Source organism: Stenella coeruleoalba, assembly GCF_951394435.1.
Source record: "Stenella coeruleoalba genome assembly, chromosome: 7".
Classification (NCBI taxonomy): domain Eukaryota; kingdom Metazoa; phylum Chordata; class Mammalia; order Artiodactyla; family Delphinidae; genus Stenella; species Stenella coeruleoalba.
In genome coordinates, this window is record NC_137153.1 from 109405987 (window position 1) to 109424476 (window position 18490).

The window sequence follows — 18490 nt, forward strand, 5'->3', positions numbered from 1 at the left end:
AACTCTCCCCTGGTACTCGTTAAATAATCCCTTAGATTCCAAGGCTGTAGAGAAAGCTCATTTCAGATTTTCTAAAACACACAACCAGTTGCCATAGAGCTTAGCAATGTGACAGGATGTCTAGAAAGCTCAACACTGGCTCAGAAACATCTAACCTTCCTTAGACTGTTACCTACTAAATCGGGTACAACACTACTGAAGTTCTTTGTTCATGTTGTCATGATAGCATTTGTTACACTGTCTACATGTTTATATTTTAGGCAGTGGGACCCCAGTCTCAGGCACTCTGTGTGTCTTATTCAACTTTGTATCTTATAGCTCAGCCTTTGGTTTTCAATAAATGGTTTTATGAAGGACTGGAAACTCCATCTCTTGGCATTTAAGGTCCTGCCTAATATGCCCCCGACCAACTTTTCCAATCTTGCCTCTTATTAACTTCCCACCTGTACCCCATTATACAGCCAGACTCTGGCTCCGGAAAGACGTAGGTTCAAATCTTGGCTCTGCCACTTCCTGTGTGGCAAGAGCACATTGCATGACCCTCCATTTCTTCATCTTTGTAATGGGGATAATAATGATACCTACTGACTTCTGGCTCAAACAGTGAATATTTTTCATCTCCTCTCCAAAATCTAGTGAACTGACAGAACTATATCCCAAATAATAAATCTGTAAGATCCAGAATAAATCAAGCAGGTAAACAAGGAAGAGTAACAACATTCAACAACTAATTTTGAGGAATTTCTCAAAAACGGTAAGCTCCTTTTCCCTCTTAACTATCTTCTTGGGAAACACAACAACTAGGGTGGGTGAGGCAGGAGTTAAAGAAGACTTTTGGGTCACTGGAGGCCAATGATTCCCCCTGGAGAGCTGGGGTAAGGTAGGTAAGGCTAGATACAGAAGAGTGATTTGATCAAATTCAACATGAATTCATTATAAAAACTCTTAGTAAATTGAGATAGCAACTTTTGAAACTGATATCAAATATCAAAAAAAAAACAAACCCAAAAACCAAAAATTCTGGCAGTGGTTCTGCTTTCAGAAATAGCCAAGTAGCTCCTACTTGGATAACTCTTCTGCAAATAATAACTATAAGCTCTAGACAAAATACATATTTAAAAAAAAACAAAAACTACCTGAAGGCACTAGAGATTGGAAGAGAAGGTGACACTCAGAAGAAAGGAGGGACACTGTGTGAGGGTCCTATTTTTTTACAGTTTTAACCTGAGGGCAGTCACCATTAGTCCCTTAAGGAGTAGCTAAACCTCCAGTAGAACCTGCCATCTTATTGGCTTAAAGAACCAGGGGACAGAGTATGGCGCAGCCACCACAGCGGAAAAGTGAAGGACCTCCAGGTTCACCATATAAACTTTGCTCAAACCTGGTCAACCCTTGAACTACGCACAGCACGGACTCTAAGCATCCCAGCTAAGGCTAAAGGAACTGAAATGAGATTTCAAAGTTTGAGATTGATTCAGCCAACTGCCTGCTAAAACACACAAACGAAGATGAAAACTCTTCAGAGGATAGTAATAGAATCCAGAGTCTCTATAACATTTCATTAAGAAAGTCCAAGGGTCAATGCAAAGTTACTAGATGTAAAGAAATAGGAAAGTGTGATCTGTACTCAAGAGGAAAGGTAATTAATTGGTAATTACCCTGAGATATCTCAGATGTTCTTGTTTCTTGTTTTGATATGATGAATACTGCACTGATAGTTTAAAAATTAAATAAAATATGGCAGTACCATGAGATGTGTGACACTTAAAATATTGTCTAATTATAATTATGTCATTGCACTTTGTGGTGCTCTGAGCAGCAGTGCAATGCAACGAAAGCACTACATACGGTCTATGTCACAACTACGCAACTCTGCCATGGATAATACCTACACAATGGGTGTGGCTTTAAACTTTATTTATGGACAGTGAAATTTGAATTTCATATAACTTTCATGTGCCATGAAATATTCTTCTTCTACTTCTCCTCCTCAACCTTTTAGAAATGTGAAAAACATTCTTATCTTATAGGCCATAAAAGAAGAGGGAGCAGGCCAGTTTTGGCCCATGGCCATAGATTGCTGACCCCTGACCTAGTACATAAAGCAAAAGAATGAAGAGATGTAAAAAATTCAATATTGTAGACAAGTCAGTTTCCCTTACAGTAATTTATAAATTCAGGATAATACCTATCAAAACCTGAATACATTTTTAACTAGATCAGCAAGCAATTACTTGACACTTAGAGACTTATAATCATAAAACTTAAAAATAATTCAATTTCAGTGTATGTACATATTTTTGTTGCATCAAAGTATGAGAGACTGATCGATAGAAAACATTCAAGTGTAAAATATGTAACACTAGGAGAGTGGAATGGAAATATGAGTTCACAGATAAAAGGAATGGTATATAATTTGCTGTTCACAAGAGTTTATTTGGGTATTTTTTAATGGATTGTTGTGGTATTTAGATTCTGCTATATACCTTTAAAATTTTGATATAACAGTTTTATTTTTAAAATATCAATACTCAAGTATTCCCAGAGTTATAAATTTGCATATTTTTTTGAATTTATGATGAAAAATTTTAGATGTCAATTTAAAAATGTGCCAATGGGGTACTTAGTTTTTCCAAAAAGATTTAGGGAGCTGTAAGCGAAATTTTTGGAGACCACTGAAATACTCATGTCTAAGAATAAAATTAGAGCTTTAAAAAAAAGAGTCAGATTTTCAGACTGCATTGAGTTCCTATATAAAATTTTGTGATTGTGATTTTCAAGTGAAATCAGACAGCCTAATGTATAACTCTGTTTAGAAAAGTGTTGGCAAAAAGAAGGCAAATGGTGGGTCTGGCCATGGCTGGAGTTTTTCACAGAGTGTACCCCAGAGCAAAAGGGGATCAAGGGAGTTGACATGTTTTTAATCAGTGAGGCTATAATGATGGCTTATGAATTCTAACCTGAACAAGGAGTGAAGTAAAGACTTTAGCATAAGAAGGCTAATGAAGAATAAAAAGTAATGGAGTCACAGAGCTGGAGGTTTCAATGATGCTGTAGAACTGTAGCTACAAAGTAACAAGGTTAATGAGTCAGAAGGATAGGTAGGAGGTGGTCAGTTGGTGAGATGTTTGAAATCATATTTTCTGGGGGGAAGACAAGATCTGCAAAGTGAAGAGTGTGAATGGCTAAAATGGAGGAAAGGAAAGTGTTGTTAGAGGTAAGGAGATCAGGGTGATGAATGAACCAAATGTAATCTCATCTTTCTCTGAGCCTCCACAGCACATTGATTATCTTAAGGACTTGTATTCTTCATTGAATTGGAGTTGTATGAATAGTTATCTTAACTCTTCTTCTTTTCTTCTTTCCTTCACTGAGTTGAGTTTGTGTGCCTGTGTACGTGATAATTCCATTAATAGAATTCTCAGAAAATCAGGGACGTCTTCATTTTTTCCATTTATTTGAACATACCATAAATACTTACCCGAATTCCAGATGTTCTATAGTTATAAACAGTTCCACTCAATTGGATCTGTTCCCCTCGTACAACAGAATATGGTATATTCATTTCCAGGAAGACGTTTTTGAACACTTTTGCCTTGAGAGTATCAGCAACACATATACCTTCAGCCCAAAGTGAAAGCAAAGTTGAAGCATATTAGGGAATTCCCATAATGCCTTATTAGTACTAAAATGTCTCAGATTTGCTTTGCTTCAAGGAAAAAACGAAAGTTAGATGATGTTTTTCTCTGCCCTAACACCCCATGTCCTTGAATTTTCTACTCACTGATTTTTTTAAATTGAGCTATAATTGAAGTATAATATTATATTAGCTTCAGGTGTACAACATGATTCGATATTTGTATACATAAGTCTAGTTAACATCCACCACCACACATATTACAAATTTCTTTTCTTGTGGTAAGAACTTTTAAGATCTATTCTTTTATCACTGTTCTTCATTCAATAATTATTGGTATTAACAGAAAACTTCATTTGTCCAACAAATATTTAATTCTATTTAAGGCATGAGAATGTTTATTAACTAAAGCACCAAATCTCTTTTTTAGATATTCATTATTGGTTCCGTTTAATGGGCATAAAATTTTGATTGTGGAAACCAAGATTTATAAGAACAAAATATAGTGAGCAAACAAGCCAAGCCTGAAATTATTTATAAAGTGTCTGCACTAAATCACCACAAAAGGGCACTAGTCCAGGAGAGAAATTACATATTTTTCTCTAACTCTACTGAATCTTCTACTCACTGAGAAAATACAAAGGAAAATGGGGGCTTCACATCAGTATTTATAAAATGATGGCTAATAGAAGAACAAAAGAAGAAACTGATACAGTCCATGATGTGGGCACATCTAAGTCTCTTTGTAATACATTAAAAATAGGTTTTAATAAATGACACCACTTAAGTCCTGTGTAAACTAAAAAGACAATAACAAAAAACTGCATTTTGCCAAATCAAATCATTCCTTATGTGAGCATATAACTTCGATTTGCTTACCACTATTTGAAATGCCAACACCTTGAATTTCCCAGGTAGTTAGAGAATCAGGTAGCACAAACTGCAACTGGTTTCTGAAAGTTAAAATGTTGATATATTCAAATACAGAGGAACATTGATTAACCCAAATTGACAGCTTGCATTAACAGAATTCTTGCTTCATACTACTTTAGAATAAAGAAAAAAAATCACAACAGAACAAAATCTCATCAGGTATTAAAGAAAAATCAAGCAAGAAGTTTATTCAGTAACTCTTATACTCATTCCATGTTTTTAGATATTTCACTTGTATTATGAGAATTCAAATTCAGAAGGATGTCTTTGAAACATTGCAAATTCAAAACATACAATTCAAAGAAAAAAATTATGTTTATTGTGTAGTATGTTCTAAAATAGGGAAGCAAAATACTAATGCATCTTAACACTGCTCATAACGAAGTTGATATAACTAAAAATTTCTGATTAAGATCAAGCTTATACTCATTCAACAAACAGCTATTGTGCACCATCTTTGTGTCAAGCATAGCACTAAATACTGAGTACACAGCTCTCATAGATACAGTCCTGCTCTCAAGCAGTTCATGGTCTAGTGGAAGAAATAGTTCAGTATATAAATTGCGATTCACTGTAATAACTGTACCAATAAAACTTTTTAAAAGTTCAGAGGCAGTATGCATTGATTCAACAAATTTATTTTAGTGCCTCTAGAAGCCGGACCTTATGCCAGGTCCTGAATATAAAACTAACCTGAATTTAGTCCTTGCCCTGGAAGTATTTACATTTTAATGTGGAAGACAGTCAGGTAAACAGGACATTATTATATTGTGTGATATGTGCAACAGAGTTAATTGAGAGGGGCAGTACATCCAATCACTGGGTGGGGGACAGCGGTGGAAAGGTCTGCGAGGGGAAATGCTAGCCAAGGGGCAATGTCAGATGAAGTGGACAACACTGTGGAGGAGGAATCAGGCAGGACAAGGGTAGAGGCCAGGAGACCCATTAGAAGTCAGATGTCAGGCCCGGAACTCACTGCCTTGATGGCTCCTTGGAAAGTCTGTGCTTTGAGCCCCCCCAACCCCCCCTCCCCCCGCCGGACGACCTGAGGAAGGATGACACTCAGGTAAGGGGCACTGTTTTCAGTGCCTGGTACAGAGTAGGCATTCTATAAACATGTGTTGAATAAAGGACTTTAACAAGAAAAGAACCTTTCTCCCTATTAATCAATGTTTTGTAGTTACAGATATTTCAGGATGAAAACAGCTGCATAATACAGTGTAAAGCACACAGTTGTGCTCGGTAAAGACTACCTGAAATGGAATGAAGTTGAATGGAATGGTACCCTTCTTCCCCAAGAGTTAATCATGACCTGGAACCAATTATTAGAAGAAATCACACGCTAAAAAAAAAAGAAGTAAAATAAAATTTGACCCAATGGTGGTATCATCTTGACTCTTAAATAAAATATTGGGAAATGGGTAGTTTCCAGATTTTTGGTCAGAATATTTGCATTTTCCCATATTTTTCAGAGAAAAGTCAAAGAAATATAATACCTTTTGGGGACATGATGAACTTCCCATAACCAGCTTTCTGGAAAATAAGTCCTTATTTCTGGTTTGGTTACTGGTAAAAGAGTCTTTATATCTGGGGGAAAAATATATTTGATTATGGAAAAACAACACAAATTCTACTTAGAGCTGAATTTTAAAATATGGACATTAATCAATAGCTTAAACATTTTCGGAAAGGTCAATGAAACATTTTGTTTAGTGATTTCAAAATAGAACAATAAAGGCCTTAGGATTTCTCCACTAGTGACACTGACAAAATGAATAAAGCATAAAAATATGTTTAATAATTTGTGTTTTAAATTGCTAAATGTTTCATGTTCGGAAAATTATACAAGATACTAATTAGTCTATAAAGTTATTTGCATTTTAAAAATTGCAATAATTGTTTTTATTTTGTAAAATAGGGAGGTTTATATTATTCTCTGCCTTACCTCAGAAATTTATTTATATTTTCTATAATAAAAATGGACAGAATGTCTGCTTCTGTCCAAGATGCACTGATAGGGACTGGAGTTACACCTCTGCCTTAAGAAAACTAGAAAACCAGACACAACAGCTTTCAAATATGAGAGCATAAGTGAGCCAGGACAGTGATCCCTGAGAAAAGGGAGACAGATTGGATGAACCCTAAAATTATCCAGGTTTACTGTCTGGAGGCAGTTTACAGGCTTTAGAGCAGGGAGAAAAACGCATACAGACCCTGGCAGAGTTGCAACACCACCCATGGGAATTTGGGAGGCCAAGCTGTCTAGAACAAGGGACAGAGAGGAGGGAGCTACAGAGGCTGAATTCCAGGCAGCTGATGCCAACCCAGATGATTAGAGTTGAAAAACTGGACCACGAAAAATGGATATGTACTAGATTGTTCATAAAAAATACTGCGTGTAATAAGCAAAAATCTGAAAACAACCTAAATATATCTAATAACCTGGTTTTGATAAATGGCCACAAGAATTTATTTATGCAGAAATGTATCCATTCAGAATGATGACATTTAAGACATACTGTTAAGGGTTTCCCTGGTGGCACAGTGATTAAGAATCTGCCTGCCAGTGCAGGGGACACAGGTTTGAGCCCTGGTCTGGGAAGATTTCACATGACGTGGAACAACTAAGCCCATGCGCCACAACTACCGAGCCTGCACTCTAGAGCCCAAAAGCCACAACTACTGAGCCCGCGTGCCACAGCTACTGAAGCCCACATGCCTAGAGCCCATGCTCTGCAACAAGAGAAGCCACCGCAACGAGAAGCCTGCGCACCACAACAAAAGAATAGCCCCCGCTCACCGCAACTAGAGAAAGCCCGTGCACAGCAACGAAGACCCAACGCAGCCAAAAATAAATAAATATTTAAAAAAAGAAAAAAAGTAACAACAACAAAAAAAGACATACTGTTAAGCAAAACAATCAAACAGGATCTGTCACTCTGCTTTTGTTTGTTTTGACTGTATATAAATGAATTGAAAGTCCTAAAAGTTCTGAAAACATGTTAATGAGAATTCTATAAATTCTGAAAATGTATATTGTGGTTGAAATTGAAATAAGATTTCAACTTTATGTGAGTACATTTAAGGTTATGCTACATTTAGAAATCTTTTGCTATATGTGGTCAGTATAGGTATAAACAGAATTTTTAATGGTTGTAATATCACAGAACCATGGAATTTTAGAACTCAAAGGCATATTAGAGATCACCTGGCCCAAGCTTCTTGCTTTAAAAATGGGGAGATTGAGGCTCAGAGAGGATAAATAATCATTCACGTTTATAGAATGAGTCAGCTTCAAACTCGCCTGGGTCTTGACTATGTACTAGTGCACTCTGCTCTGTACTATATATACCTCTTCTGATTCCCAAAAATGACAACAAAATTTTTTTCTTAACAGCATTTGCAAGTTATCTTTTCTACTTCCCATTTTAAATAGAGCATGTAAACCACCTTTTTTGGAAGCATAAAATTACATCAATTTCCCCATATTTTCCAATCGAAAATGTCAAACTTACGTAGCCTTCCCAATTGGATAATTTTACCAGACTCGGCAGCACGGATCTGGCTTGCGATGGCACAACACTTCTTGAAAAGTTTGACGCATCTTGGGCCTAACTTAATCCGAGCGGCTCGCTGCTCACAGTTTTCATCATCATTACGATAGGCTCCATCACGACAACATTTCTTCAACGTTCTATCTTTGTATTTAGCAGCTGAAATGGTAATAATTCAAGTGCCCTTGATTATGCATAGAGTCAAAACATCTCAGGCTTAGAAAGGCTCTTGAGGGATACTGGATTTCTGCTGTCATAGGACCCCAGCCCCACAAGAGCCATGGCTAGTTGACTGTCCAGGCCCGCTTTGGAACTACCCTAGGAATGGGAGAATATGGCCTCATCAGGTAGTCCACTCTGATTTGCACTAAATGGTTAAGGGCTTCCTGCAACTAAGCTGAGTACTGACTTTTGAAACTGGCACCTTGGGTTCAGCACCCTTTGAGTAAAATAAGTTAATGATCTGAGAAGCCTGCAAATATCTGAAGATAGTTATCATCACTATACAAGTATGTTCTTCTTCAAGCTAAAAATCCTATTTTATTCAAACATTTCTTGTGGTTTGTGGTTTCAAACATTTCTTCACCAGTGGCATCTTTCCTCATCATAAGTGCTTCGATTAATCAGTATCTCTCTTTTCATATCATTAAAACTTAGAATGAAGGTTAGAATTTAAATGACTCATATACAGATGGAAAGTATTATTGTACTACTATAAACATCTTTATTAGTTGAGCTCAGGGCACTGACTGCTGGCTCAATGTTCTTTCTATTGTAGCATTGCCAATTATCATATCTCTGTTTAAATAATACTTAAAAATAATTTCTGTTGGGATTATTTCCCCACCCAAAATTATCTAAAATACTCTTAACTGTTAAGTGTATGCAAGAAGAGATAGACTTCCAGGTATATCTCAAAGTTACTTAAATCATGGATTTTGTTAGAATAAAATGGAAGCATATGATTTTAATTACTAGATGAAGTTTACAGAGAGGAAATATTTGTGACAAATAAAAGTTAATCTTTTATATTTTAGAGATAGAAATAACAAAGACCTATTTCCCTCAGATTAAGGTTATGGCAAATGAACTATTGGATTAATTTGGATTAACCTTTCCAGGGGAGGTGAGCTAGATGTCTGTACATATCTTTCTTTTCACCCATTCTATTTGAATTAGGAGAAATTAGATAATGTTTACTTTTCTCCAGCTTTTGAATGACACGATCATAACCTTTTGGCAATCACATGAAACTTTTAGAGTACCTTCTTCCTCTATCTTCATTTTCAGCATTCTTTTTGGCCTGAGAACTTCTTTACAAGGTTCATCTGTTTTAAAAAGATAAAGAAAAAGAAGGGAGAAAAGGAGATAAAATCTCAAAAACCACAAAATTCCGTGAAATTATTTAACTTTTTAAAACATTCACGTCATTCATTCAACAAACATTGAGAGCCTACTTTCGACTAGGCACCGCACACTACACATCTCAATATGACTTGTTTTTAGAGGGGCTCACAATCTATTGTCACACAGTTTGACTTGTTTGATCTGAATTTGGTTTTTAATCCTGCAACCTTTTTGATCCACTGATTACAAGGAAATATCTAAGCTTTTAGAGTGAGCCATGTTTCTGTTAGGTATGGTATTTTAATTATTTTTGGTGTTTATTTATTACAAATAATAGTATCATGTATAATTATGAACAATTTTAAAACCACAGAAAGAAGATGATTAAGATGTGGTCCTTGCCCTTAAAGAGCTCCCAGTGCAGTGACTGAGACAAGGTGTGTAATTAAGTGTAAGAATGTACAATGATGCACTGCTATAAATACATCTAGTCCTCCCTATAGTATTCCCCCTATTAAAGGAGGAGGCAATGATCAATTCTATATGGGGAAGAGGCCAAATCAAGGAGATGATTCTTCTTCTAGCTTCTTCAGGCTAATAAAAGGGAAAGCAGTCCTAATAAGGAAAGGCCCAAAGATGTAAAATAGTGCCACCCATAACTACCTTAGTTCTGTATGGCTTAGACATAAGGTCATGTAGAGTGAGATGAGAAACAGCTGGAAAGAGCTGGAGAGAGGATCGTGGAAGGCCTTGAGTATTACAGTAAAGAATTTGTACTGTATCTTGAAGGCTAATGAAACATTTTATACAGAGGAGTTACCTAGTCATGCCATTATAAGATCAGTTTAGAGAATATTCTGGAGGAGGGACAAAACTGAGGTCTGGGAGGCAAATCATCCATGTAAATTTCAGTAATCAATTTGAAGAATAAACAAAAAGTACTGAGTGTTTTACCATTTTCTTGGGAGTTATCTGCGTTTGCATTGGTGAGGAAGGTGAGTCCAGCCAGGTGGAATACATCTGCATTGTTGCGGCCACCACCTGCCCCGCAGCCCAGGTCACTCTTCTCTAAAGTTTGAAATACCTGTCCAGAGGTAGTTAGTTAATTTAATAATTCTTAGGAATTAACTAAAGGCAAAACGGTGAGCCTATTCAGATGTGGAAATCATTCCTCTGAAAAACTAAAGGTACAAGTTGTTACATGGTTCTAACAAATCTGTGAAATGCACAGCCCACTCATTTATCAAATGGTCAAAGACCAAATTTCCCAACTTCATTCCTTTATTTTGTCCTTTTGTATTTAGAAATACATACCTATTCAAAATTAAATCAAGAACTAAGTCTTAAGCTTTGATGAGGTGATTCTTCAAAATTGACCCCATGCTGTTTTGTACACAGAATGCATACTGCAATCAATATAATGTCCAAAAAAGAATAAATGAGTGAATATATGAATAAGTGAATTAATAAACAAGCTAATTTTTAAGTCGCTAAAAGAAAAAAGAGCACAATCTCTTGTATTTTGGGGAAGAGGGCTCTAGGTTATAAGTGGGTGAGAACCTGTTTGCGGGGGGAGGCTTTTTCCAGTTTTAATTTTGACCCCAAACATTTTTTCCTTTCTGAATGTTTTTAACTTAATAGTTTCTCAGTTCTTTCTTCCTCCTTCAAAGAAATTCAAGCCTAGAAAATAGAAGCAGAGCTTAGGGGAGATAAATGGGAACTTAGGGGAAGTGAATCATTTTCAGATTCTTCTGGGCCACAGATTTTAATGAGTAAGAAAAAGGACACAAAACCCAAAAAACCCCCAGTGGTTGCCTATTCATTCTTCTCTGTTGCTGCTACTATAAAGCTCCCTGCTCCCAAATCTCCAAACCCTCCCAATCAATGGCACTTTGCCCATGAATGTAATTGCTATCATGGCATATGTTTTTAAAGTACTTAATTCCATACTTGGAAAAGTAAAAATGGATAGACCTGGGCTTTAGAGACTAATGTGAGGAGGGCTTACCTTCCTAAGAGTCACTGTTTTGAGTAGACTATAGAAAAGCAGGTCTAGTCTTCCCTTAATTCTTCCCCCACGACTTACCCTAGTGGCCACACTTTGTGAAGCACTGCATAGGGCCACCCCAGTAACCAAGGCCATGCACTACTTAACTCTTTCCAGGGGTTTCTTGGCTGTCCTTTGCACCCCATATATAGCACTGTCCACTGCCATTAAAGCCACCCAGGAATCCAACTCAGTTGCCATATTAAGAGATACATGTTGGCCAGGGGAATATGTATCTGTACTTGGAGACAGATGAACCTATAAGGTCATTTGAAAAAGAAAATATCATTTGTATGACACAAAAACTTCACAGATAGCTGCATTTACAGCCCCTTTATTCAGAAGAAAGTTGGATTGTGACTTACAGTTTGTGGCTTACCTTGAGCTGGTTGCCACACTTTTCTTCAATATTTAACCAGACTGAGTCGGACACTAATTCTGCGGTCTGTTCTCCTGTTACAATGTAATAGACCAGGAGACGAGCTGAAGGAACCATGTTCTGTGTCACTGGAATGTTTATACTTTGATAATCTGAATCTGAAAGTTTATCCCTTGTGCCAAAGTGAACGATTTTGCCCTTGGATAAAATCTAAAAATAAACAGCAGTAGCAACGGTAATTACAAAAACAAAACATTTACTTCAGGATGGAGCTTGGAGCTGGAGTAGAAATTACGTTAAAGAAGAAGAAAGTTAACATTGTATGGACCTACTATGTTCCAGGAACTGTACATTTAATTAACTCTTTTAGTTCCCGTAATAACCAGAAGGATAGGAATACTATCTCCATTGTGTAGATAAAGGGACTGAGGTTCAGGAAGTAATTAAATGTCATACTGATTTCAGTTCAAAACCACCTAGCTACGAATTCAGAGAGCTAAAATTTGACCTCAAATCTGTTTAAAGTCATCACACTGTCATTAACATCTACTTGTTTAGTTGATTAAAAAATGTAGATGAGGAGGTAGAGTGCATCTTATTTTTCCCTAATTTCTGGCCTTAAGTTTTAAAGCCAGAGGTTAGGTTCTAAACTGGAGGTGTGAGGTTAAAAAAAAAAAAAAACCCTAAAAATCATATGAAGCCAAAATGTCCTCAGAGATCCCTTAAATTGTCCTTAGAGAACAGGACTGTGTATGTGGTTTTGGTATGTAGTCCCTAAACAAGTCCCCTAATTATTCATCAGTCAGTATGGTCCTCATTTATTTTTTAATTTCTTCTTCAAAACCGTTGAAAAAATCATCATCACCTGTTTGGCCTGATCATCAGAATAATTAATTCCATTTCTTGGGTAATTGTCAGGAAGCCCTGAACATTTTTTTTACATTCTTTCCTACCTTTCACTGACGGCCTTGACTGACACCTCCGATTAATTTAAGTGATGTAACAGGGATGTTGCTGGAGCAGGTATGATATGACTCAACCCTTAAGAGCAGGATTTGGGTCCCCTCTTTTTTCCAGTGAAATGCACATATTTTAAATGGGTCTAGGCGTGTAATCTTTGGCCATGAAGTAGAGCAGAGGTAATGTGAGAATTTAATCAAGCTCTCTCTATGGAGGAATCAGGCTGTCTTTGGTGAAAGGCATATAACACAGTCAGAGGTTCCCAGGTCTAATCTAATCACAACCTTCCTCTTCCCATCTGAGTGACTGTAGTGAGTCTTTAACCTCTTTGTCCCTCAGTTTCTTCATCTGTGAAGTAGTCATGAAAATCATTCCCTGTCTCAAAGGCTTTTGAAAAACTGATTATCAAATTAGATGATGTTTTTGAAAGTGCTTTGTAAGAATATATGTAAGGGATCATTCTAACGCTTTTCTATAAGCAAAGGAAAATCAGGTGGGGGAATAGATAGATGTAAATCTATCATTATATACTTACCAAGTAATTATAGTGAGTTATTTTGTCAATATATGGACTTCTGGGGGTAACAACAATATTCAGATGTTCTCCCACAAGCAAAGGTTTATAGTTTTCAGTCCAGTCAATATAAAGATAACTTTGGCTGAGAGATGAATATGCTATTGCTCGGTAATCTTCGCTGGCCTGATTTTCTTCTGGAAGATCTGGGTCCTTGGTCCTGACCTGAAAAGGAAAAAAGTGAAAAAAGATACATGGACTGTGACTTAATGTTTTCTGTGAAACATAACTTTTCAATTCCTTTCTTTGCTTTATAAATTTCTAAAATTCACAACACCAAATTCTAAAGAAAAAAGAAATCCATTACTCCAAAGTGTTTGTACAGCTGCGGTATCAAGTAACTTTACAAAGGCTATGGACAATAATTGGGATAATATGGGATTGTAGGCTATGGTGGGAAAGTCTGGTGAAGTGAAGAGAGAAAGATGCTCCTGCAACAAATATTGACACCCTTCCTGAAGTGTCATGGTGAGTTGGGGACTCCTTTTCCTATGGGTTGGAAGGGTAGCAGTGGGGAGGTCCTGAGGACTGGGGACAGGAGTCGTGAATGGACATCACACAGACTCTCTGGCCCAGTTTCATTGCGAAGTCGTGGCACAGAGAAGGGCTTACAAACAGAGTGGGGCAGAAATGATATCATGGCACCAATATCGGCCTTTGACAGCAGAGGGGTTGGTTAATAGCTCATGCTCGGGAGTGAGACAGGCATTGGTTTGCCTCTTGAGTACCATCATTTATTAAGTATGGATAAGTTATTTAACCATAAGAAAGGTTAAAAGCCTCTGTTTCCTCAGCTGCAAAATGGTTAGCACAATGCCTAGCACTTCGTACGGGCTCAGTAGATGATGGTGAATCTATTCATGCTGGGGTCATTGACATGCATTACTAACTTACTCATTTTTTATTTGGGATTGGGAACCTAAATATTATTTGCTAGGAGAGAAGAATATTAAGTGAGCTCTAAGGTAGAGTGACTCATACAGCTGGAAAAAAGAGAGGCTTCCACGTTTGGCTCTTTTGTGGCCCTGAAAAGAGATAAAAAGTTGGGGGGTGGGAAACAGAGAATATTTCTATCACTGATTTCCACTGCTACACCTATTTTGATACTTCTAGATTCTAATACAGTCTTACAGATATAATTCACCCCAAATAAAAAATTGATAGATTTATCTTCCTCAAGAACCATTCAGTGAATTTGCAGATTGCCTCTGGTGCTTTTTTTTTTATTTTTTTGGATGCAAAATTGTGGAACTGTTCACTGGACTCATGTATAAAATCTGCCGCATTTGTTCTGCACATTGGCCAAAACACACAGTCAAAAGTACACACTGTCCCAGAAAATTTAACAGAAGAATTCAGCTCACTTTAAACTCCAGCACCACCACTTCAGATGGGAGATTCACCACAAAAGAAGCTACTCCATCACTGGAACGTGTTACACTTTGCTTTGACTCCGAGTCAGTTGTCTCCTGGTTTACATCGAGCATTTGTGCACTCAGGGTCACCGGGACCCCTCCTACCACATGGTCAAGTGAATCCTTAACCTGCACCTGTTTGTCAGAACAGTCCAAATTCATTTCAAGAGCTCATCACTTCTTTTAAAGCATAACAATTCTGAAATAATTTTCCCTCCTCCTCACCAATGTATAAATTATTCATATTCAATTCAGGAAAAAGAAGCATGTTCTCAGCTTATATATAGAAAGGTTTAATCTTATTTAGTTAAATCATTCTTGAATGGATTCCCCTGTATATCGAGAAGACTCAGAATATAAATATCATCACATTAGGTCTGCCAAGTAGATGTGATAAGGTCTTCTGCTATTTAATTTCTGTGTGTGTTCAGTTGGTTGAGAACTGGATAAAGGAAAAAATGAGGCAATCACTTCTGGGAATGATTCTCTTGGATATGAGAAACAATAAGTGCATCTTCTTTTTTCTCAAACTCTACCCCTCATTGCCATGCATATGGACATATAGAATTTCCACAAAGATATATTTTATATTATTTATTTGTATATGTGATATGAAATATATAAAATATATTTTAAAATAATAAATTCTATATAGTGACATATTTTGTGATCTTGTATTATATATATTAATACACTCCATAATATATTATAAATTACCATATGCATTATATAGTAATATGTTATATATTATTAAATATGTTGTATATATACTAAGAAGTTATAAGCATGTCCAAAGCTTGCTTGTGGTCTAGTAAATTTTTTTCTCTTAAAGGCCAGTGACCTACGGTAAGTAATAAATAACCCATTTTAATTATCCTAAAGTTGATTTTTAAAAGCAACACATCTTCAAAGAATAAAAAAATTCTACTCTAGCTTTGTAAAGGATAGGGAATAAAAATTTCCATTTTATAAATATAATAAAACATATATGTAATAAAGCATGTTTTATATATAATAAGATATAGAATACTAATCTACAATAAAATATAATTAAAAGGTCAAATGAATGTTTTAACTCCATATTATCAGCATTTTAGAAAGGAAAAGTGGAGGAAGGAGAGAAAATATTGTAAAGGAGAAAAAAAAACATACAGAAAAGAGTCAGGGACAGACAGAAAGTGTCAAGATGGAAAGGATGGAGAACAATACAGAGAGATGAGATCAGACAAGAGTTATGTACAAAGAGAATGCAGAGTGAAAAGCACAGAAATGCACCCTCAGAGACACACAGGAAGTAAAAAATGGTGAGAGAAAGGGGTTTATTTTCAAGGAATGCTATCTCTGTCTTAAGACTTTTAAAGAGCACGTTGCCAAATAATTTTAAACTTTAGTGTTTTTTGAACTATAGACTTATGGGGTTTTATTTACATATCATTTAATGCAATGCTCATTTAGGGAATGCTTAACACAGGCTATCTTACTAAATAGTGATACTGCCCTAAGGGTTGATATCATCCCCAAGGCTGAAGCTGGTCTGCAGTTTCCCACCACCCACCACATAGTGGGAGGGGCAGATTTCACACACAGAATGAGTTCCCTCTGTGATTTGCCTCTCCATCATCCTTCTTTTGTTTGCCACCCCCATATTTTTAGAAAAAGATAATCACATTTAGCAGTTTCCCCCCATCATCTACCTTGACAGAAAATGGAATCCCAGGCTTCACAAAAAGAGGAGTAGCAACCAAATTCAGTTTGTAGGGAGAAAGGACATATTTGATGCCAGGAATTTCTGCTTCTTCAGAAAATCCACCTAAAGAAATGACAAGGATTATGTTGACCTTTATTAGGAGTGTACGGATCTGTGTGGGGAGCTATTTTGTGTTCATATGTCTCCACAGACCTACTCATTCATTCATTCACTCCATTCCTGCACTCATTCATTTACCAACAGCAAGTAGGATATGGGTCTTGGTTCAGAGGGGCAGTGCAGAGAAGAGTCTAAACTCTTCTCAGGAGTTTCCAAAGCCTTACGCACAAGGCTTGTGGGCAGAGGTGGTCCTTATGGAAGTAGAGCAATAGGATTGGACTGAGGAAGAATTCAAGGAAGGGACACCACTTTTCACCAGTGGCCTGAGTTTCAGTTAAATATGTATAAGGCATTAAGGAGAGAAGAAAGGGTAGGCCAGAGACTAAGCCTTACAGGGCATTCACCTTTAGAAAGCAGGGATATGGAGAGAAGTGGAGAAGACATAAAAGGAGAGCTTGAGGTAGAGAGAGCCCAGAGGGTCTACTAGCAAGACCCCAATAGTGTTTGTTACCCATTAGCTAAAACTTAAGCTAAACTATTAAGAATGATATACGAAGTTCTAGTATCCCCAAACTCCTTTCCAGTATTACATCCCTAATACCCCTACATATATATCCTATACTTCAGTGAAAGGAATAATCTGCTACTCTCAAAGATCAAGTTTCACCTCCCACTCTTGGTATGTTCACTCTGTGAAGGGTGCCCCACTTCATCCTGGCTGCTATCCCTGCCTCAAAACCCTACTTATCTTTCACAACAAGACCAATCATCTTCAGGACACCATTCTTGGTTGCTCAACAATCACCTAGGAGCTCATCTTCTTCTGAAGGTCAGTAGCATTAAGCACTTTTCTTAGAGCACATGTGGAATTCCTTCTTGTTCAGAGTTCTTTGTTTACTTGTCTTATAGATGCTTGTTTGTAAGCCACTTGAGTACTGGGATTACGCATCATTAATATTTGTAAGCCTGCATATTTAGCAGCACTCTTTGCATATCTAATAAATACTGCTTAAGCTGAATTTGTTTGTAATAAATTGAGAAAAATAAAAGTAACAAAGAAACATTAAAACAATGTCAAAAACACAGCCAGGGCAGGGAGTATAAAGTCATCATCATTCTCCCACATCTATTGAGCATCAGATGCATACAAAGTGCTTAATAACTCGATAGTTACCTCAATTCTTCATTCTGCTACCCAGAAGGAAAATTTAAAGAGGTGGAAGGGGACTTAGGAATAATTTGGTCTAAGAGTCATTTTATTGAAAAAAAAAAAGTGGCCTCAGTGTGGTTAAATTATTTGTTCAAGGTTGGTTGGGGATTCAATATAGACCTGAAAATATAAGTTACATTAGTAATCAAGACATATCAGAAGTAAGACAAAGTAACCCAACTTGGAGTAATAATTAATAACTATTAAAACCATTGGAGTGAGGATTAAGAGTACTAGACAAGGTGCTAAGAATGCTAAGAAAGAAGTAGGTGGAGAAAAGAAGGAGGAGGAGGAGGAGGGGGAGGAGGAGGAGGGGGAGAGGAAGAGGGAGGACGAGGAGGAGGGGAAGGGGGAGGACAAGGAGGAGGAGGAAGAAGAGGTGCTGTTTTAAGTGCTTTGCATATACTGACTCTTTGATCCTCACCATAACCCTATGAGGGATATACTACTATTGGATCTATTTTAGAAACATTACCTCCAATTTTAAATAGAATTACTGACTATTACAGAAGAAAAGGGCTTTAGGATGCACTTTGTTCAACTCCATCATTGTACAGCTAAGGGGACGAAAACAATGATAGTAGTAATAACTTTCATTTGCATGGTGATTTATCAAATGTTTTTACA

At 36.8% G+C, this 18490-nt stretch overlaps 1 protein-coding gene across 1 annotated transcript in view; it reads right to left on the reverse strand.

Annotated features, from left to right (window-relative positions):
- Positions 1-18490, reverse strand: part of C5 (complement C5) — a 78125-nt gene that overhangs the window by 38868 nt on the left and 20767 nt on the right. The window contains exons 10-20 of the mRNA XM_079927421.1: positions 16541-16656; positions 14796-14981; positions 13393-13596; positions 11898-12107; positions 11627-11776; positions 10426-10555; positions 9390-9452; positions 8086-8283; positions 6067-6157; positions 4517-4590; positions 3482-3621 (exon numbers count right to left, since the gene is read on the reverse strand). Coding sequence (XP_079783547.1) covers positions 3482-3621; positions 4517-4590; positions 6067-6157; positions 8086-8283; positions 9390-9452; positions 10426-10555; positions 11627-11776; positions 11898-12107; positions 13393-13596; positions 14796-14981; positions 16541-16656 — 1562 coding nt within the window. The remainder of the gene's footprint in view (positions 1-3481; positions 3622-4516; positions 4591-6066; positions 6158-8085; positions 8284-9389; positions 9453-10425; positions 10556-11626; positions 11777-11897; positions 12108-13392; positions 13597-14795; positions 14982-16540; positions 16657-18490) is intronic.